This window comes from Gracilinanus agilis, chromosome 2 (genome assembly GCF_016433145.1).
Source record: "Gracilinanus agilis isolate LMUSP501 chromosome 2, AgileGrace, whole genome shotgun sequence".
NCBI classification, from domain to species: Eukaryota; Metazoa; Chordata; class Mammalia; order Didelphimorphia; family Didelphidae; genus Gracilinanus; species Gracilinanus agilis.
In genome coordinates, this window is record NC_058131.1 from 487,611,597 (window position 1) to 487,634,650 (window position 23,054).

The following is a 23,054-nucleotide window of genomic DNA, read 5'->3' on the forward strand; positions in this document are numbered from 1 at the left end:
CTCTTTTTGTGGTGGCAAAGAATTGGAAACTAAAGGGATGTCCCTCAATTGGGGAATGGCTCAACAAATTATAGTATTTTATGGTGATAGAATACTTTTATGCTATAAGAAATTATGAATAGGATGATTTCAGAAAGAGCTGGAAAGACCTAGGTGAATTGATTGATGCAGAGTAAAATAACCAGAACCAGGAAATCATTATACACAGTAACTGCAATATTGTGGAATGATAAAGGCTTTGCTACTCTCAGCAATACAATGATCCAGGTCTGAAGATTTATGAAAAAGAATGCTATTTACCTCCAGAGAAAGAACTGTTGGAATAAAAATACTGATGAAAACATATGATTTATCACTTGTTTATTTGGGCATATGTTTTGAGGTTTTGGTTCTATAAGATTATTTACTTATAAAAATGAATAATATGGTAATTTTGCATGATAATACATGTATAACCCATATTGAATTGTTTTTCAGTTCTGGGAGGGAAAGGGAAGAAGGGAGGGAAAAATATGGATCATATAACTTTGGAAAACTTATGTAGAAATTTATTAAAATTTTTAAAAAATTAAAAAGAAACTTTGAAGTCTTAATTCTGAAATTCTTTGATTCTGTGGTTATTTCTATGCTTAATAAGTCTTTGTGTGGGGCCTGGGATGGATACCAATATAAGTTAAATAGTCGGTTTATGATCTAAACTTTTTTCTCTAAAAATGCTTAATTAGGTACCAATTAGATTGGAGTCTTTACTCTAGAAATTTTGTAAACAAGCAGATTCTCATGCTTTTATCATCTTTCTAGCCTAGGGCTAGAGATCCTTGGGATTCTTATTGGACAAATGAGTTAAGACAAGCCACAGCAACAAATATGGCATTAAAACAGTTGGAATTAACTGAAGTTGTAGGTGGGGTGTTGTTTACCTTTAAAACTTTTTTTTTGTCAGCTCTGTTTCACAATCACTAAATAAGTAAAATCATGTAATATATAATCCTTGATAATTTAACTCAAAATCTTTCCAGCTTGTAAGATCTTGTGTTTGATGAAATTTTCAGTCAAGAACCCAGATTTTTCTAAATTACAATAGACTTTGGTGAAAAAGAATAAGTGTTATTCATTAGTTTGTCACTTATCAACCCAAAAGCAGAACTTATAGAGAGCCAAGCTCAATTCAACCTAATTTCAATTCAACAAATATTTAGGAAGTGCTTATTATGTGCCAACCACTAGAGATAGAAAGGCAAACTGATTCAATGCCTACCCTCAAAGAGCTTATATTCTATTGGTTGAATAAAAGTTATATAAATAAGTAAGCAAAAATACATGCAAACATATTTTAGTAATATTTTGGATAAAGGAAAAAAAACACAACTTGGGAAATCAGGAAAGGGCTGTTTCCTGAAGGTGATACTTAAAATAAACTATAATGAAAACTCAAGATTCTAAGAGACAGGGAATGAGGAATTGCACTCTAAGACTGAGAAGCAGCCTATATCAAAACAAAGAGCAAGAAACTGCAATGACAGATTCAGGGAACAAGAAATAAGATACTTTTGTATAAAACATAGAGGAACCAAAGAGGAATAATGCATATGAAGGTCTTTAAATATCTGGCTGAAATCGATACTTTTTTCCAGCCTCCTTGAGGGACTAGAAAGATATGAACAAGACAGTGATTTGTCCTCCTCAGAAAGATCTTCTTAGCAGCTGTATGGAGGACAGATTGCAGTGGGTAGAGGCTGAGAAATAGACCAATTAGGAGGTTATTGAGGCAAAAGGTGATGAGTGTTTATACTGGAGTCATAGCTCCTATCGGAGATGATTGTGACAGATAGTTTAGAAATGAAATCGGCAATTTTTGGCACACATTTGAAAAGTTTTGCTTCTACTAACCTCAAAGAGGAGCAGGGCTTTAAGCCACTCTTTACCAGATGTGAAGTGAGTCAGTACTGTGGGTCTGGGCACTCCTTCCATAACAGGTGAATGGAGTTAGGTATCTATCAAATATGGTTTTTCTACTGTTCTCATTTGCTCTTGACAATCATACTCTTGACAAGTGCACCTCCACTGGGTATTTCCTTCTTGTAAGGTAGTGTTTTGTTGTTGTTGTTGTTGGTTTTGTTTTGTTTTGTTTTTTAGAAAAATCTTCCGTGGTTACACGATTCATGCTCTTACTTTTCCCTTCACCCCTCCCCACCCCCCTTATAGCCGACGCTCATTTCCACTGGTTTTAACATGTGTCATCGATCAAGACCTATTTCCAAATTGTTGATAGTTGCATTGGTGTGGTAGTTTCAAGTCTACATCCCCAATCATGTCCGCCTCAACCCATGAGTTCAAGCAGTTGTTTTTCTTCTGTTTCCACTCCTGTAGTTCTTCCTCTGAATGTGAGTAGGGTTCTTTTCCATAAGTCCCTCAGAATTGTCCTGTGTCATTGCATTGCTGCTAGAAGAGAAGTCCGTTATATTCGATTTTACCACAGTGTATCAGTCTCTGTGTACAATGTTCTTCTGGTTCTGCTCCTTTCACTCTGCATTAATTCCTGGAGGTCTTTCCAGTTCACATGGAATTTATCCAGTTTATTATTCCTTTGAGCACAATAGTATTCCATCAAGAAGGGAGTGTTTTCCACTTGAAATATGGAACCATGAGTTTTGGCAGCAGGAAGTAGTTAAATGAACAGGTGAAGTAACATATCAGTTACTTATTGTACATTAAAGGGGTAGGGGAAAGAGTTGGATTTGGGGACAAGTGCTATGCAACAGCATACAAAATGGGGCTTCTGCCAGCTGCAGCAAGAGATCTTCTTAATATTTTATCCACAATCTCATATACTTCTCCCATCAATCTTCTCAGCACCATGCCTCCAATGGTGGCATTTTGCAACAAGCTGGAGGGTTGGGGAACAGGATCCAGCTGAAAATGCCAAGGAAAAGTAGCTTTGTGATCTCTTCAGGAATAGTCTAACCCATATTTAGGGACTGTTATAGAATTTCCCTATTGGTCCACCTTCTTAATTCAGCTAATTAATAGCAATTACATAAAGAAGTTGCTTCTGGGAAGAATAGCCATTGTGCTTTCCTCTAACAGAATGTGATACACACTATTCATTAATTATGCCAGCATGTGCAAACACAATAAATACCACACACACAAACACAAGAATTATCTGCCCTGGATGGTACCTAACTTGCACTGAAACATCTAAGTCCAAGGAAATTTTTTAATTGGATTTAACTCTCACATGGTCAGACCTTCAGTCATACTCTCTGGTTGACCTTCTGGTTCTCAAATAACTGAAATTCCTCAAATTCTTTGATTAACTATAGCCAGACCCTCATTTAATCCTCCTGTTTTTCTCCCCTCCATATTTTCTTCACATAGCACTCTGTGCCACTCATAAGTTTGCCACATCTAATATTTTATCTTGGTTGTTTGTAAATGTGTCATATTCATCACTGATGAGGAGGAAGAATTTGTTATTTTTATTCTATCCCTACCACAGTTAGCATTTGATGCCAATTCAGTCAATCAACAAGTATATATTAAGTGTCTGATATGTGCTGGGCATAGTGCTAGGCTCAGGTGATAAAGATAAAATATCTTTTTTCCCTTGAGAAGCTTCCATTCCATTGAAGACTCACTCTCTCTCTCTCTCTCTCTCTCTGTCTCTCTCTCTCTCTCTCTCTCACTATCTCTCTATATATGTGTATGTACATATATTTTTCTTCATATATTTTCCTTATTTTCATTATATTTCCAATAACATAATATATTTTATTATATCCAAATACCGTAATATATTCAGCTATTTCTCTCATTCATTGCATTTGTTATTGCCAGATACTTTGTAAACAAAGCTTCCGTGAACATTTTCATACATACCCAATTTTTTACTCTCTCAATAATGCCTTCAGAGCCTGATCCTAGAAATGGGATTTCCAGGTCAATGATCATGAACACTATAGCTCTAAATGCGTATTTCCATCTTGCTTTCTAAAATAAAATAAAATAAAAAATTCAACACTGCTCTAGTATTGTAATATTAGGTCTTTTTCTCCATGTATGTGATTATATTAATGTATATGTAGGTGTATATAACATTTATGCAAAATAAATGTAGAAGAACAAAAATTTTGATGGAAGATGGAGGAACTAGGAAATGGGGAATCAGGAAAGGATTTATGTAGACGGCAATAACTGAGGTGAACTACAAAGGAAAGCAGGAGTTCTAAGAGATACAAATACGGAATTTGTATCTGGAATTCCTGGAAATTCTAGGAATGAGATACATATAACCCAGATAAATGCATGAATATGGGAGATGGAATGTTAATTAGAAGAATGGCAAAGCCAATTTGGCTAGACTATAGAATATGGAAATGGGTTTAATATATTTGGGAAGGTAGTCTAGAGCTAGGTGATAAATCCAATTTAATTCAACAAATATTTATCAAAGCTAGAACAGAAGGTAAAGCTGGGTTGTCATGAGTTATGTCCTGTTAACAGAAGGATTGTAAGGTTAAAAAGGAGTTAATGAATATAACGTACTTTGAAAACCTTAAAATGCTCTATTAATGTCAATTATTTGGATAATTATTAGTCTAGAGTCATCATGCCTCCAATCTGATGATGGTGTAAATCCCCAAGTCTTCCACTGTATTATTTAAGCAATAGATATAGAATAAAACAGTAGTATGCCAGTAAATATTTACCATTTGGACTCCAGGCGGGGAAAAAGTATACATACACACTTTTAAATTTAATCTGCATTATTCACACTTTCTTAAGTCTAAAATTCAACAAAACAATAAATTAATCCCTGATTTGTAGTGATTGATGATTTCTGAGATGTAAATGCTCCCACTGAAAATTTCACAAGTTATAGCTGGCTCCAGCGCACCTCTGCCTGCCAGGATGGAGTATGGTTCCTGGCTATGTGCTGTATCCAGACCACCTGTTAGGATGTGAGATATATAATTGATTTGCCAGAATCAAAAGCCATTAACTACTGCTGAAGAGTTCAGAAGGTTCACTCCTGTCTAGTGAAAAGAGGTCAATCTGTGTATTAAACCTCACGTGTCTTTGTTTATACTGTTTTCTTAACTCTCTTTTTCCTTTCTTTCTCTTCTCTTCTTTTCTCTGACTTGAACAGCCCACATCAGATGACCTAGTTTCATCTGCTGAATGTTCCAGCGATGATGAAGACTTTGTTGAATGTGAACCTAGTACAGGTAGGTCAGGTCAGTCTTGTTTTGCTTGCTTACTTTTTTCATTTGCAAAAAACAATATATACATATATGTGAATTTATACGTGTGTGTATATATATATTAAATGTATATATGTGTGTGTATTCAATGCATATATATGTATAAGCATACATATATAAAGATAACTTTTATTTTTTTGAAAAGCATCTGATTCCATGGAATGGACAATAATTACCCAAGAAAATTGAAATTAAGACCTCTGATTGGTAATGGAGACTATGGTCTGGTGGGAAATCCAACTACCTACAACCAAATCCTTATCAGATTCATAAATAACAAAAATTACCATTTAAGTAGTCAGTTGCAAAAGCAGCTTTTATGGAGAGGAAGAAGGACATGCCTATATTGGAATGAAAATTAAAAGAAAATCGAAGTGAAAACATAGTGCATGGTAAATATTATCCAATCCTCATGAAATGATCTAATGATTGTAAGGTAAAGTTGCCCATGAAATGTTTATATGAATCTGTTCTCTATGTTCCTAGAGAACTTGTAGAACCAGAAAGCATAATAAACCCAAAATAACTACTGAGCCATGCCATGGTATCTTCTGGGATGCTGCAAAATGTATCATATGGGAGTCAATAGAACTCTGGTTACAGAAATCTAGGATTTTGTTTCCCATTTAGACCCAGATACATTTTGATGTTTTGATTCTTTATAATAAGTTATATATGATATGATGTCCAGCAGACAACTGCAGTGGCTTTTATTTTCTGCAGACTTTTCTAAGTCTTCCTTTATGAGGTTTTTCGTAAGTTAAGCATTAATAGATATAATAGAGAACAGATATCATCGAATTTCTGTGTATATTAAAGAAAATGAAAAACTGGAGTTGGGTTAGAATCTTATTTCTTGAAAGGGTTCAATAGATAGTGTTTTATGTTTCTAGCTGTTTCTTTTTTTGTTTGGTTATACTTCTGGTTTGTTTTCTTTCCTTTAAATAAAGAAGCCACAAACCATTAAAATATTGTGTTAGCAACTCCCTGAGAATTATCTGATTCATGCAAAAAAAAAAAAAAGTAAGACAAATAAAAACCCACTAAAGGCTAGTGTCTTTAAACTTGCCAACTTTTCATTCCTATAAAGCTTTATTGTGATTTGATTTGATGGAAAAGAACCACTTGGTTATTTGCAAAATGGCTTTGTAGCCAGGAAGTTCTATGACTTCTGTTATTCACTATCTGAGAAGGGGAAGCTACTTTATAGAAACAACAAGGAAGATAGTCTTTCCTCTTCTACTGCCATTATTTCACAGTTCTAGATTCTTCAAGGGAAAACTGGTTTGTCCTCTATGGTTTAGCACTTTGCTGTAATAACACACATTCAATTATTAGCTGCAAGATGAAAAGCCTGGTATAGATTGTAATATAATTTTACATCATAGGTAGACTAATACACATTCATGCTTAATGAAGGGGAAATGTGTTGATTAAGAATTCTAATATGTGAACCACCTGCTTACCATAAGGAAACTAACAGTTGTAGTTGATTTTGTAGTTCAAGATTATTTGACCAAGTAAATAATATTGCCATTGGGTTGCAGATAATTCTTGAGTTCTTAATAAAAAATAACTACCATTGTGAATTATGTACACATATACATATAAATATACCTTTAGGATGATGGGAAAGTTAAAAGTAAAGACTTTACTTGCTTAATTTTTTCATTTGCAAAAAGCAATATATTCATATATGTGAATTATATATATGTGTATATGTATAAATACTTATTTATATATTAAATGTCTACTGTAAATTATTCCAAATTAAAAGTATAGCTCATTTCAATTCAGTCCTTGTATACTTCTTAGTACAGCATGGTCTATCAAGGACTAAGGTAATAATTTTCCTTAAATTATTTTCTACTCTCTATATCAGTGTGTAGTTTTTGAATATGTTATTGATAACTAAATAAGAATAAGAGTCCCCATGAACTTCATGACTCAAATTTGATTGACCCCCTGGTGAAGAATTAAAAATTCATGAGGAGAAGTTCCTGACTATATGTATAGTATCCAAAAAGCAGTATGACTTTTTCACAAGATAGTGCATTTCCAATCACTAGAGGCCTTCAAACAGAAAATAGATGATTACTTATTTAGCAGAAAATTTTAACTCTTTTTTGGGGGGGCAGGAGACATAAGGAATGGACCCTTTGGCAATCTGGTGAGCCCCATGCAAACCTCAGAATAATGTTTTGTTGCTTACATTCATCATTGAAGGAAATGATAAATTTCCTTTCAGAATGAGTGAAAGTTAAGGATATAATTTTTTTCCCATCTAAATTCACACACACCACCTCTTCCCCCAACGTCTGACCTTAAAAACCCTTCTTGTTGAATATGTGACAAAGATTCCTGTTCAATTTAATTCAACGAAGTTATTCAATACCTCTGATAATATAGAGTTCTTTGCTAAGTGCTAGGGAATACAAAGACCTAAAACTCCTAATCGCTACCCTCAAGGGCCTTCCTTCCTAGGTACTTAACAGTGGGAGGGGGGAGTCAAATAAGACCACCATGCCTCTGCTAATCTTTGAGGGGAGACAGAGATTGCAAGACAAAGATGGGACAGGTTGTTCTATGTGACATCCAAGGTTCCTGTTTAACTCTGAGATCCTGGGATTCTACTATTTAAATGCATTTTTTTAAAAAAGAGACAGAGCTTGGTTTCATCATTCTCAGGCAAAGGACACATTCCAACACTGAGAATGTTTGAATAATTCATTTCAGGCATGTTCAGAATGTCTGCTCTAGATCCCTCACTGCAAGTAGGAATTGTAGGTTATACAAGGAGGCATGATCTCTTCCCATAAGCATTTTGCATCAAAACCAGAAAACTCATATTAAGCCAACCTCCTAATGTTACCTCTAGATTGAGATAGCAAATCAGCATGAAAGATTGTTTCTTTTTCTAATATTTGTTCACTACTTTTCTGTCAAATGGTTAGCATACTCATGCAGAGATATATGAGAACTGAATTTAATCCATGAAGGAAAGAGTCTTTTCTCTTATTACGACAGTGAGTTGTGACTGCTGGCGGCAACTGATTAACATTAATGAGGTTAACATTGAGAATAAGCAAGTTTTCCCTTTATTTTCCATTAGATTTCTCCTTCTCCTAACTGACTAATGGATCAAATTCAGATGAATTTAAATCTATCATTTCTCAAGCCAAAGATTTTTTTAATAACCTAAAAAATAAAATTTTCATTGTTTCTAAAAACTTGTGACATTCACAATACGTTAGCTTAATTTATTAATTAGAAGATGGAACATAAATGTTTATAAAATGGCCAACTGATGTTTTCAGTTAATTTGCATAAGCAATACAAGCTACATTTCTTTGTCAAATAAATCTGACAATAATAAATTCACAGAAATTTCCAAACTGAGAAATCAGTATTTTTATTCTTGTAAAATGGAAAACTTCAGGATTTCAACATAAATTTATATTTTTCAAAGTCAGGAGGTCACAATAATTAATCACTAAAGTATAATAAGATCCTTTAATTTGAACAGCACAGATTAGGAAATTGAGGTTTGGGAGTGACTTAATTTACTTGAGAAATCTCCTCTTCAGCAACTAAGTTTTAGCTAATTATATTAGGTAAATTGAGGCTAAGAGATTTACCCAGGGTTATACAGCTAATTAGAAGCAAGATCAGAAATAAGTTTTCCTGACTCCACGAATCTAAAAATCTATCCATAATGCTAGGTTACTTCTTATTTTTGATTATTGAATAGTTAGTTGGTAATGCTGATATCAAAATTTCTGGGTTTTCATTAGAGGGATTTTTTTTCAAACAGAAACCACTTTTGTAACTTAACCATGCCTGTGGTTTTAAACCTTGGGCCATCATTTCAGGGACAGTTGAAGATCTGGGTTAGCCAAGTTAAGCCAAGCCTTATATATCCTATAAATTTCTCAAATCTTCACTTTTTGTTTATGTTCTCTGCCTGCCATTGAACCAATGCAAAATAAGTACCTGAAACCCAGGTTTAGAAGAGCATTAGTGAATCTGTTAGCAAACTGTAAACATCAAAAGAGAGATTCTTAACCTAGGTTCCCTCACCTTGGTTTTTAAATATTTTGATAACTGTATTTTAGTAAAATTGGTTTAATTTTGCAATACCACATATTTTATTTTGTGCATTTAAAAACATTATTTGCAGAAGGGGATCCATAGATCATCACAGATTGCCAAAGGGATGTACTCCATCAAAAAAAATATCTAATAGATAGTGATGGAAATCAAGAGAGAATAGGGCTAGACATGTAGGGCATCTCAAAAGAAGTCCATTTTTTAAAACTTAGAATTGCATGTAGACTTTTGAGACGACTTGCATAGATTTGAGTCAGATTTTTTTCTTGATTTCCATCACTGTCTATTAGATATTTCCCCCTAGATTCCCTTTATGCCATCTCAAATTCTACACATCCAAAGTGAACAGAAATATTTCCTGGTTTGTCAAATGGCAGAGTACACTAAATCACTTATGAGCATTAGCCAGTGGCGAAATTTGTTTGCCATGACATGAATGTTTTTATATGTGGATTAATCAATTTGATTTCTGCCACATGAATCATATTCTAGAAATGGTTTATGAAAAACATGTTCAAAATCCACTAGACATACCTGTTCAAGTTTTCTATATGTAATTGATCATTTTCCATTTTGTAAGTACATTTTCAATAGTAGGAGATTATATATGCACCACTACAAATTCAAAGCTCTGCTTTATCAGGACTTTTCACTGAAAGCTTGGAGAATAGGATTGACCATGAAATACCACATTAGAAAATAAGTAAGGGCCATCAAATGGTAGCATTGACTTATTTTAGCAAAAAAAGAACACTTTCTATGACACCAATATCATGACAAAGTACTCAAGCTTAAAATGAAGAGAGTATAATATGATAGTCAGCATTTGTGAGTTTTTATGTGAGCACCTGCATACACATGTATGGTCTGAGACCACGGATTTTTTTAGTTTACAAGAGTAGAGTTATAAATTAAATTCATGAGAACTTCCTGATTGCAAAGGCCAATATGAAAAGAGACAAGAAGAAAGTTTTCCTAAATCCTATAAGCATGCAACTAATGCTTTGTGGTTCTCAAGAAATTTTGTGGGTTTTCGTTTGTTCTTTCTATTCGTTTCTTTTTTATTTTTACTTCGGTAAAACTAAAATATATATTTATATATATACTGTGTGTATGTGTATTGCTATAACATTGTGCTTAATTGACTTGTGTGTATATATAGGTATATATATATATATACATGCAGTATATAACAATAGTAAAATAATGTAAGACAGATATCAACAATATTCCCTGCCATCAATCATATGTTTACACAGAAATTCATGCCCTCATTCTTAACCCAGCATCAGGGGATGTCAACAGATGCATGATATTTTATTACTTAATGAATAAAGCACGTTGGTTTTTATTTAGGTTATTTGATTTTTCTTCTTTTTTATGGGTAATCTCATCTTCTAGTTATCCTTGGGAGGGTTGGGGAGAAAAAAATTATACAGATATATCTATAAATATATAGTCACTCCTGTGTATATATATAAATAGATATATACATTGTATATATTTCAAGAACATTTTCTGTCATTTCACCTCATCTTGTGCCGCATGAATTTTTGGTGGTTCTAATATTTTATTTTACTTTAATTTTTATCCTAAGTGTTTTAAGTCATTATGACATTAAAAAATTCATCGCTGTACTTCTCTAAAAGTAATTCCTATCAAGTATTTTTTTAAATACTGAGAGATATATAGATATGCAAATCAAACTAAGGCAACAAAATCTTTTCTTGCCATCCTATTGTTAAATCTGTTTCCCTATAATACACCCCATATATTTATTTTTTTTAAATCCCAAGAAAGTTGTGTATAAAAGAATGAAGTTTTCCCCCTTTTCTTGCTTTTATTTTCCCCTTATTTCCTTTATTTGTTCTTTCTTCCTGCCCCCATGTCTGCACAGACTACATACTTCCAATTTAACTTGGATTTTTTTCTGACATTAAAGAAAAAATAAAACAATATACCCAATCAGGGAAAATAACAAGAGAAAAAAAAAACCTAACCCCCAAAATACACACCCATTCCCCTAAATCACAGATGGCATAAAAAGAATTTTATTGCAGACGCAGAATATCTGTTGTATCTTTTCCTTCTGGACAAGCCAGAGATCATTTTGTGGCATGCAGTGACAGTTTGTAGCTAACTAACTAACCATGGCCTTCATTCACCTGTGCATGGGCTGTGATGATGCCATCTTGTGTTCCATCAAAGTTACACATCCAGGCTAATCCCAGCAAGTTTACAGTTTATGAGTTTGGGGAAATACCTTTTTTAGTTTATTATTTTATTTTTGAAAAATATTATTTTATTTCAATGAATTGTGGCAGTACCATGAGCTGCTCTTGCAGCGCCTCTCTCTCTCTCTCTCTCTCTCTCTCTCTCTCTCTCTCTCTCTCTCTTCTTTTGTTTTTTTTTCTTTGTTTTGTTTTTCAATTTTGTTTTCCTTGGCAATAGTCAAGTTTGTGTTTCCTTTGTGAATCCATCTGTCTTGTCATTCTGTCTTGGAGTCCACTATTCTAGTGTTGTTCTGTGATTCTGTTCTCTGTTTGTAAATTGTTGTTTGGAATTCCTACCCCTTTCCCTCTTAGTCTCCTTGTCTTCTCTGCTTTTTAACTTTAGCTAGCAGGGATTCCACAAAGGGGCAATTCTCATTGAAATTCTAAACCCAATAATCCAGGGGTTTCACTTGGAAATCATAAGGTTTTTTAGCTCCTATCAAAAGAAGGAAAGCTTCCATTTGAAAACTTTACAAAAACTCATGCTGATCTCATTTGGAACAGTTAAACAAACCTAAAGGTAAAGTGATTTAATCTGAAAGCTACTTTCTAGTCTTTTTTTCTAAGGCTGACAACATGCTAGTTAGAGTCCTTCTGCAGACATAGAAGCACATCGCGAGACAACAGACCTATTTCCAGAAAATTCAAATAAAGGGCATATGCCAACTCTGATGCTGAAAGTAATGCCTTTTTCAGCACTGGTAAGAAAAATGTGGAACTTTTGAAGAATTATCCAATTTATCTGTGTGTGTATATTTTAATATGAAATTCGAATGTATTCAACCAGACATCTCTGGAAAGGGAGAAAAAAAAGCTTATTTTAGTGTATTTGCCTCAAGCAAATTTTAGGGTATTGCATTCTTTTGATTTTACTGAGCCAAATGATTTTTTTACTCATGGGAACACTAGAGAGCCTATAAATCACATTGGATCAATAGAAGACTGGGTATTTGAACCCACATCTTCTATCTCCATTATTTTCTTCTCTGTCATTAAGTCAGACAAATAAATTTCATTCTGAGGGCAAGGTCTCTGATCTTGGTGATAGAATTTAGAAACAAAGTCCCCACTTGGATCTTCATGTTCTGAATTGAGCTAATGAACACCAAGATTGAGAAAGTCAAGTTGGTTGAATATCACAAGTGGATATTATTGGGATAATAGTGAGAAAACCTCATGGTTCATCTTCACTATGGGATTAATATTGGTATGGCAAGGAAAATACAAATGAAGACCTTAGGTAATGGATCAATAGAAAATAGGACTTTGGACTCTGAAGCTGAAAATAGATAAACAGGACTTAGGGAAGATCCAGAGGATTATGCCAAAATGATTGAAGATTTGGGAAGTGGGTCTCAAAAGGAAAGTCTGATAGACTCTACTAAAGAAGAGAAGGTTTTCATATGAATGACCACTATCAGTATTTTCTCTTTTAGTTGTGAAAAGTGTAGGGGACAGAGGAAGACCAATAAGAAGTAGATTTAGAGACCTTTTAGGCATAAATTCTTCTTAATTCTGAGCATAACACTGAGTTTTCTCCAGATTTGCTGAAATAAAGAATAAACTTTAAAGGATCTTTGGATTCAGAGCAAGAAGGCCACAAAGTCTAACATCATCATTTAAAAGAAAAGGCTGAAGCCTAGAGAGGTTAAGTTGATTGTCCACAAATAATAAATAGAAGACTGGGTATTTGAACCCATATCTTCTATCTCTAAATTATTTTTAAGATATTCTTATCATTTTGTAATACTGTTTCTCAGTGTCCTAGAATGGTTTGATAATCAAGGGAAATGGTAGAGGGGATAGGATAAAAGAAACTTTTAGTAACTGTATGTATATATTCTTCATGCTTTTCATCTATGAGGACACTCAAGCAAGAACATAGCCTGTAGACACGTCTACTCTACTTTTACTTCCTGTTTAGTAATCCACTTCAATTTGGCACAAATTGAGTTGTCAAAAAAAAAAGATTCAAGTTAATTTATTTTAAAATAGTTATTAAGCATACCACCTCTAAGTAAAGGACTATATTATGGTAATGGGTTGTGATATTTAAGGTTAGAAAGAATATTCTCATCCTATGGAGGAATGAATGAATTTCATGTTTGTTTCTATGTATAAAGCAATGAGCTTAAATTTGGTGATATACTTATAAAATCAAGTAAGTTCATGCCCTACAGTACTTTACATTCTAATACAGGGAACATAATGCATTTAAGGGATATAAGAGGAATGGTATTTGTAGCCATAAAGGGGAGTTAAGTGACATTTCCTTCCCTAAAGAATATTAGTAATGATTTGATTACAATTTGTTTGTGAAACCCAGAACCAGAAAGTAGGAAGAATGCCTGGTAGGGTAAATTTGGAGCCATATTGCAGGCATCCTGAAAGTGCTAGAACCATGTTTTATGCTTTATTCAGTAACCAATAGGAAGTCAGTAATGGTTTTATATTAGAAATTTGATATGAGAAGAGCATTATGTTAGAAAGATTACTTCCAAATGAAAAAGGTAGGATGAATGGCAAAAATTTGGAGACTTCCAGATTTTACATACTCAGTCTTAAATTTATTAGCAGGCAATACATATGGATATACAGCAGGATGTTAGAAATATTGAACTGGTACTCTGGGTAACCCTTGATGGTAGAGATTTGGAAATCACTTGCATAAAGGCGATAATTGAAGTCACAGAAGTGGGTGAGAATACTAGGAAAGAGTGGATTTGTAAAGAGTAGAGATCAAATAAACATAATCTTGGAGGAGACTCATATTTAAGTCTAGGAAGGTGAATGAAAACCCAGCAGAGGAGTAAAACACTTATTACCTCACATTATGGCCCTCACTGCCTGGAAGACCAGGTTCATTAGATTTTTCCTCTCCTCTAAGTTTCTCTGATACTCTTAAAGGGCTTGAGAATAGGGTAGGCTCTCCGTTAATAACTCTAGCCTCACCTATGTTGTTCCTCCCCAGTGTAGGGCAGGTCCCCTGCACCCTACTAATAGACATATTAGTTTTTATAAATGAATGCTTACTTCAAGAAACATAATCAAAATAGATAACCTTTTTCCGCAAAAGCTCGGGAGGTATAATCTCCCCTCCTCCTTGTAACACTTCGATCTCTAGGAAGGGAAAGACTGTTAGGTTCAGAGTTTAACTCAGTTCCTAAAGAGTAACAATTGCACTCCCCATCTCAAGTCCCAAGCTTCTCTGTGCTTCTTTGTTGGCCTGGTGTCCTGCCTACCATTTTAGCTCCATGGTTGCCATGGCTTAACCTCTGGAGTCTAATAGAGATCACTGTTAGCACCTGAAATTGAGTCCAAATGACCCAGAACTGAAATATTCCATTTCTCAGAGAAGGGAATAAACGAGAAGGGAAGCAGAGGAAGGAAGTTCCTTCCCTCTTCACAATTTCAATTCCTGGCATACTCTGGAACCAATAGGAAAGAGCAAAAGCCAGAAGAAGAACAAACATCTAAAGCTCACTAGTTCCCAGGTTTAAAGATGCTTAAATTTTAAAGATGGTTCTAGTTACACAGTCAGTACAAGGAAGTTATAACTTGGTAGGAGACAAGATTATCTCTATTTTAGGAGAATATGGGACATGCCCAGGAAAGTCCTTCCAGGCTCTCCCTAGTAAAACAATCGTATGCTCCAAAGGTTCTATTACACAAGGAAGAGAGGAAAGAAGAGAACTGTTGGAGTGCTGAATCAAGCTAAGGTTGGACTGAATATCCAAGGAGGCTATGACCAGCAGTGTCAGAACTTGTTATAGCAAAGTCAAAGAGAATAACAGAAATAAAATAAAATAAAAGTCATTGAATTTTGCCATAAAGAACTCATGGCAATATTGAAACCCATTATTTCAGTAAAGATATAGAAACAAAGACTAGATAAAAACATGTGCTTGATGAGGAATTGGAATTATAAAATATAGAAAATCTATCTAGAAAATTGACAGTGAAAGGGAAGTACTTCCAGGTCATATCACCAACAGGACAGAAGACTAATAATAATGATAGCTGACATTTATATAGTACTTATTATCTTTAAGACTTCACCTGTTAAATCTCTCCAAAAAAAAAAAAAGAATTATGTGCAAAAGATAAAAGTAACTCCCATGCCAACTGTCTAAGGCAGAGAAAGTTCAAAAGCTGAAGAAATAAAGGCTAATCCCTAACTCCTAATCCATTCATTCAACAACCTCTTAGCCACCTGCAGCCACACTCTGGTAGGTCTACATAAATGGATTCCCCAGTTTGCAATAGAAAGACTCCACTCCCTAACCCCCAACAAAATAATGAAAAGATAAAATCTTGATCTGGCTGAGACTAGGGCTGGCCAGGTACTGGAAGAATAAAATTGTTGGAGGATGACATTATATATATATATATATATAATGTGCCACCACTCCTGAAGGAAAAGCCCAGCTTTTTTTCTCCTTCCATAAATCACTTGGGACAGAGACCTAAGCCAGCTAAATTTGAATCTCTTAGTATGTAGAAGATTTAGGTAGCTTTGTATTGCATATCACAGGGTAACTGCTTTAAAGTAGAAGGAGTCAGAAAGTAAGTGATAGGAGAAGATAAGGGGATGGTGATTAAAATTAACAAAGATCTCAGGAGGATAGTGAAGGGATGGAGTGTTATAGGATGGTACGTTGTGTGGATAGCAGAGTATAAAAGCAGGTATTATGTTGTTTTTAAACCCTTACCTTCTGTCTTAGAATCAATACCAAGTATTCATTCCAATGCAGAAGAATGGTAAGGGCTAGTCAACAGGGGTTGTGACTTGCCCAGGATTAGCCAGAAAGTATCTGAGGCCACATTTGAATCTAGGACTTCCCATGTCCAGAACTGGATCCCTAACCACTGAGCCACCTAGCTGCCCCATAAGAATTATGTCTTAAAGGAACAGAAATTACTGAGCATGTTTTTATATTGAGAGAAAGTTGCCAATAGAGTAGCTCTAAATTCATGATGAAATTTGTTGGAGAAATAATCAAGGGTGCAAATGTCACTTATCTGTGACAAGAAGAAAGGCTACATTTCCTCTAAGATCTTAGAACATTTAGAGGAGAAAAATTAATGGTGTGTAAAAGATTAACTTAATCTTCCAAAGTAATTGCTGAGGTCATCTGATTAGAATGAAAGAAAACAGGGGTGGAGATGGAAATCTTGAGAGAAATACTAAAGATTTGAAATTCATGTCCTGATAAATCTGTGAGAGAGCCAAGATATGACAAATTAAAGTATTACTATGGAATTCAGGTTTTGGGAGGTGGTTCTGGAACGATTTTCAGAAATAATGAAATTTAAGATGCAACCACAACTATTGACCAATGACACTGGTCTGCTTACTTGTTTCTTCACTGGTTTCCTTCAAGTTCCAATTAAAATCTTATCTTCTACAGGAAGCTTTTCCTGGTTCCCCTTAATTGTAGGGCCTTCCCTCTGCTGATTATTTCCAATTTGTCTTATATATAGTTTGTACATAGTTGTTTGTGTGTTGTCCCCATAAGACCACAGTCTTATCTGAGCTCCTTGCAAGCAGGGATTGTCTTCACTCTTCTATGTATTACCAATGCTTGGTTCAATGTCTTAAACATAAAAGGTGCTTAAGAAATCCTTAACGACTCACTTACTGAAGTATAATGGTTTTAGAGTTCATATGAGTTGAAGAGCTCAAGAAACCATGGGAAAATTAAATGACATAGCTTTTGAAGTCTGAAAGAATGATGCCAGGGGAGGAAGTTGAATAGAAGACTCATTTAGCTTCCTAACTCATGGAGGAGAGTGTCCAAGAGGTAATGAATAGGAAAGGGTGACATATTCTGAAAACATACGCTTTATTTTTCTATTATTATATTTATTAATTTTTTTCCCAAATTATATATGTCGATACAATTTTTAGTAATGATTTTCTGGCCTTTTGCAAGCCATGTTCTCTCCATCCTCCCATCCTACCTCCCTTCCCAAGAGAGCAGATAATATGATTTAGGTTATACATATGTTATCATTCAATGCATATTTCCATGTTCCTCATCTTGTGAAACAAGAAACATATTGTTTACACTAAAGAAAAATTCATGGAGGAGATAAAGTGAAGAATGGAATGCCTCAATCTGAATTCATACTACATCATACCCTTCTGTGTGGTAGATAGCCTTTTTGATCATGTGTACCTTAGAGCTGTCCTGGATCTTTGCCTTGTTGATAAAAGTTGTCATGCTCAGTTGATCATCGTACACTATTGTTACTGTAAAACTGTCTCCTCAGTCTGAGAACTTCATATGTCTTCCCAGGTTTTTTTGGAAGATGTACACTTTTTAAAAACCCTTTCCTTCCATCTTAAAATCAATACTAAATATTGGTTCCAAAGTGGTAAGCAGTAGGCAATTAGGGTTAAATGATTTGCCCACGGTCTCACAGTTAGGAAGTGCCCAAGGCCAGTTTTGAACCAAGTAGACATAACTTTAATTGAGGAGAGGTTGCTGAGTGATAGTGACAAATCGTGAGTCTACAAATATTTATGGTCCCATTGGCTTTTAAAAAATACTTTACCCTTGAGAACTGAGTCAAATTATAAGAATTCAAAGCATTTCTCAAATGACAAATGGTCAAAGGATACAGCAGTTCTCAGATGAAGATATTAACTATCCTTGGTCATAGGAAAAAATGCTCTAATTCACTATTGATTAGAGAAATGCAAATTAAAACAACTGATAAATTTTGTAGAGGGTGTGAAAAAATTGGGACATTAATACACTTCTTATGGCACTATTAATTTATACAACCATTCTAGAGAGCAATCTGCAACCATTCCCAAAGGGCTATCAAATTGTACATACCCTTTGCCCCAGCAATACTAGCTGTATATCCCAAAGAGATTAAAGATAGGGGAAAGGAACCTATATGTAAAATAATATTTATAGCAGTTCTTTTTATGGTGATAAAGAACTAGAAACTAGAAACTGTCCATCAATTGTGCCATGAGAAATGACAAACAAAATAATCAACAAAAAAACCTGGAAAGACCTATATGAAGTGATGCAAAAAGTAAAGTAAGCCCAACCAGGAGGATGTTGTACATGGTAACAACAATGCTGTATGATGATCAATGTAAATAATAATTATCAACAAGGCAAGGATCCAGGACAACTCTAAAAGACTCATGACATGAAAAGGATATCCACCCCTAAAGAAGGACCAAACAGAGCCCAAGTGCAATTGAAATATACCATTTTTTATTTTACTTCCTCCATGAATTTTTCTCTAGTGTAAGCAATATTTGTCATCTTTCATAAAATGATGAACATGGAAATATGTATTATATGATAATATATGTACAACCTATATCTTATTACCTGCCTTCTTAGACCAGGGGGAGGTAGGGTTGGAGAGATAAAGAGAACATGGATTACAAAATATCAGAAAACAAATATTGGAAAATTATATTTATGTAATCTGGAAAAATATTTTTAAAAGAAAAATACTTTACCCTCTATTGTATCTTTGCTGCGTAATATAGACTGGCCATTTGAAATTGAATGGAACAAAATTTTTGGTTCTCTCAAATTTTTTTTTTTAGCTAAGTAGGCTGAATCTTTGTTAATCCAACAATTTTTACTAATATGATTCTTGAATCAACAGGATTGATTTTATAGTTATAGACTAATTTCAACAGTCAGACTACAGAGTTACCACAGAGTAACAAATCATTTCCTGGCAGGGCAAAACTCAAAATATACCCAAAGCTAGGAAAGAATAAAGATCAGAAAAGAATATGGTATTCTAATGAAACAAATCTAAGCTGACATATTCAAACAAGTTATTCATAATGGAAAATTAGTAATGGACTAAAGAAAGGATATAAATGCTGGTGTTAACCATTTGAAATCAATTTACATAACAAAGAACCAAAGGAGGCTAAAAATGAACTTAGATTTCATCCATACATCTCTCAACAAGTTATACCAAATGGATTAAAGCTCATAATAATATCGCCATTTTGATATTGAGATATTAGGTAACAGAGCAAGCAATGCTATTAACATTTGACACATAAATGCCATAAAATATTTCAGTGGCATCTCTACCTTAATTAATAATGCTTCATGATCTCCTTCAAGTAGAACTAGAAAGGTAGAGACTTTTTAAAAGTGTTTTCTAAGCTTTGAAAGCTAGTACTAATACTAAACATATTTTTTAAAATATATTAAATAATCTAAATATATATTTTAAAACAAATTTTCATCTTTATTTTTTCACAAGCAGTGACTTATACAGTAACTTTTCAACATAATGAACTACATTTCACTGCATGTTAACTAACCAATTGCATATTGAAATATATTCATTCCCTTTCCTTCAACATTCCCTCATGCACTAATCTAGGGTGTTGCATAGGAAACAGACTGAAAGCAGTTGCCAAGCACAGAATGGCTGCTCTCTATTTTGCGTAATCATTTTGCCACTAGTCTGTCTCAATGATTTGTGAAGTGGTTTTAAAGAATTTGTGAAGAGAAGTATTTCCTTAAACCCAACTCAGTTCCTTCAAGTTCGTATGTGACCATAGTTCCCAAAGATAGGTTCTGATCATTTAGAATCATCCTTTAGACTGATAGGTTGATTTTACATAATTATTAGTTGCAATTATAGCTAACTTTCTAAGTGATTTTTCTTTTTAGTCTGGAAAACTACTTTTCTTCCTATATATCTTATGTATAAGCAACTATAGAAAGTTAATAATAATCTGTATTCCTTTTTGGTTCTCCCCAAACAACCTTTTGATTTTAAGGCAAAAAAAAAATGCATTTGATCTTAAGAATAACTATACTAACAGGATTCTTTCCACTTGCTGAGGTAGGGTGGAGATAAGTTCTTTGTTTTTCTGTAAACAAGCCTTTTAGGGAATGAATGCCATACTGGGTGACACTGCTTGCATTGGTAGCCTTGTGCTTACTTCTTTTGTCCAGAAGATCTACACCTTGTCTTGATTGAGGAATGCATCTTTCAATCAGAGAAGCTCAGGAAAGGGATATCAGGAAGAACATAAATTGATGGAGAGAAAAAGAAACTGGGCTCTTTTCCAGGAACCATGGACTTAAGAGGGTATGAGGTCTGACTTTCAGAGGAGGCAGCTGAAAGAGCTAGCTGGCCACATGACTAATGCTTCTCTCTTTCTTTGGCCTACTTTTTGCTTTTTAATAAATAATAATTATAAAATTAAGATATGGCCTTCTGGGAATTTAATGGTAACAACACCAGATGTAGATGCTTCATTGATTGAGACTTATGACTAACCCTCAATTTATAGTGTTAGAGAGTCAGTTGGGGTAAAAAGAGATTAAATAACTTGTTCTTTATTACCTAGAGAGTATGTCTCAGAGGCAGGATTGAACCCAGATTTTCCTGATCCCAAAGTCAGCCCTCCATTTACTGTCATGCTAACTAACTTTGTGAGAGATAAGAGGACTTCACTTAACAGTAATTTTCAGAGTTCAGTGACTTTCAACCTATATAGAATGATAAGGATCTCTCTTCTTTCTTTTGGAGCCAAAGAAGAGTCTTTGCTGGCTTACAAATTTAGAGCTGGATGGGAACTTAGGAGGGTTTTAGTCCAAATCCCTCATTTGACAAATAAAGAAATTGAAAGAGAAAGAAGTGAAATGGCTTTTCCCAGGTCACTTAGAATATAAGTAGCACAGCAAGTATCCAAATCTAACTACAGGACCATTTTCCACTGTATCAGACTCCTCCGCTATGCTTCTTAAATACTAAAATGAATGATTTAACTAATGGGCTTTCCTTAATACCATATTTGGAGCTGGAGGGAACCTCAGCAGCTATCTAATCAAATTCCACTCATTTTACAGATGAGACTTAAGGAAATTAAGTGATTTTTCTCAAGGTTACAAAGGTAGTGACAGAAAAGATATCTAAAACTAGTCTTTAGCCAAAATACATTGCCCTTTTCACTGTATGCTATGCAGTCTCTGCTTTGTACTTAATAAATACTCACTAAATACAAAAATGTGTGACCCACCTAAAGGGCTTTATAGTGCTTTGTATTTTACACAAAAGTTAATAAAATCAGAATAGTATTAAACTATGATTTTCTAGAAATCTATGGAGGCTCCTAGTTAGGATGCTTTCCTGTGTAGTAAGATGGTCCTGGACTTCAGACACATGTGCCAATATTTAGTATTGCTTAGAAGACCTCAGCTAGATGAATAGATTATTAGGTAGATAATACTAACTTATTACTCATTAGCATTTCTGTTCAACTTATGCAATTAAAGAACAACAGCCTATTATTGAAGCTAGAATTCTAAGAAGAGAGATTCTTTGGAAAAAAAGAAGCCACATTTCTTTTATTTCAAGAATAATCATGTTTCTTGTAGCATGATGGCAAAAAGATCTCTAGCAACTAATGGATATGTATCTGAAGAGAAATGTAGGTATACTTCATGTCCCTGAGCCTTTCTGACACCTGTGTGCTGATAGTATTTATCATCATGGTTGAAAATCAAAGGTATATTTCCCCTCCTACTGTCATAAGTCATATATCAAACATATAAAAATTCTCTTAATCAATTCACTTTAATTTATAGGAAATAGTCTAAAGACTTAGTGACTGAATGACCAAGATTCACATCTACAAATGCCCTTATTTAGGTCTTTTGGCTTTAACTAGAGGTTCTGGAAGGAAGAAGAGAGTGTGAACTGCCCAAGCACTGAAATGCCCTCTTGTAAGATGTGACCATTCTAAAACAAGAAGCATCATTTAATAGTCTCTAAAATTCATTTCTGCCTCCAGTCTTTTGCTCTCTTAATTTTGAAAGGCAGAATGTTCTGAAAGGCAATACTTAGCAGTATCATATCACCCAGTTATGCTGTAGCCCCAATGAATTCTGATTAAATTAGGAATTTACTCACCCAATAAATGAGTTTACCATTTCCATTTTTTCCCAATCATCCTATGAAAATATGCTTTCTTATGTCTCTACATTTATGTTATATGAAGTGCTACTGAGAATTATACAGGGTGATGGTAAGGCTCTTCTTTTTGCTGATGTCTTTGCAGTTGTTTCCAAGAACCTGGTAGAGTTGTTGGGCCCGATTTGATTCCTGTTATATTATGAACAGTGCACTGTATTCCTGCCTATAGGTATGACTTTCTCTAAGAGGATATGGCAGTTCTATTTTCTTTTCCTTTTGCAAATTCATCTCCTGAATTTTCAGAGTTATAGGTTGCATCCTCCTTGCCTTTTCATATCCTCTTTGGCAATGGCTTCCTTGAACTCCAGCCCACATGCTGTGTCACAGCCCAGTAATTCTTTCCTAAACCTTGGCTGTACATTGTTGAGCTGACAAATGTCTAAATGACTAAGATATGATATTT

The 23,054-nt window shown here is 34.3% G+C and overlaps 1 protein-coding gene across 9 annotated transcripts in view; it reads left to right on the plus strand.

The window, feature by feature from the left end:
* The window catches only part of NRXN3 (neurexin 3), a 2,038,283-nt gene that overhangs the window by 1,977,077 nt on the left and 38,152 nt on the right, over nucleotides 1-23,054 (plus strand). For 6 of the 9 annotated variants that reach the window (XM_044664971.1, XM_044664967.1, XM_044664969.1 and 3 more), the window contains one exon: nucleotides 5,153-5,231. In XM_044664971.1, coding sequence (XP_044520906.1) covers nucleotides 5,153-5,231 — 79 coding nt within the window. Of the gene's footprint in view, nucleotides 1-5,152; nucleotides 5,241-23,054 lie in introns of all 9 variants that reach the window. The other 3 variants (XM_044664970.1, XM_044664974.1, XM_044664976.1) reach the window with 1 other exon arrangement.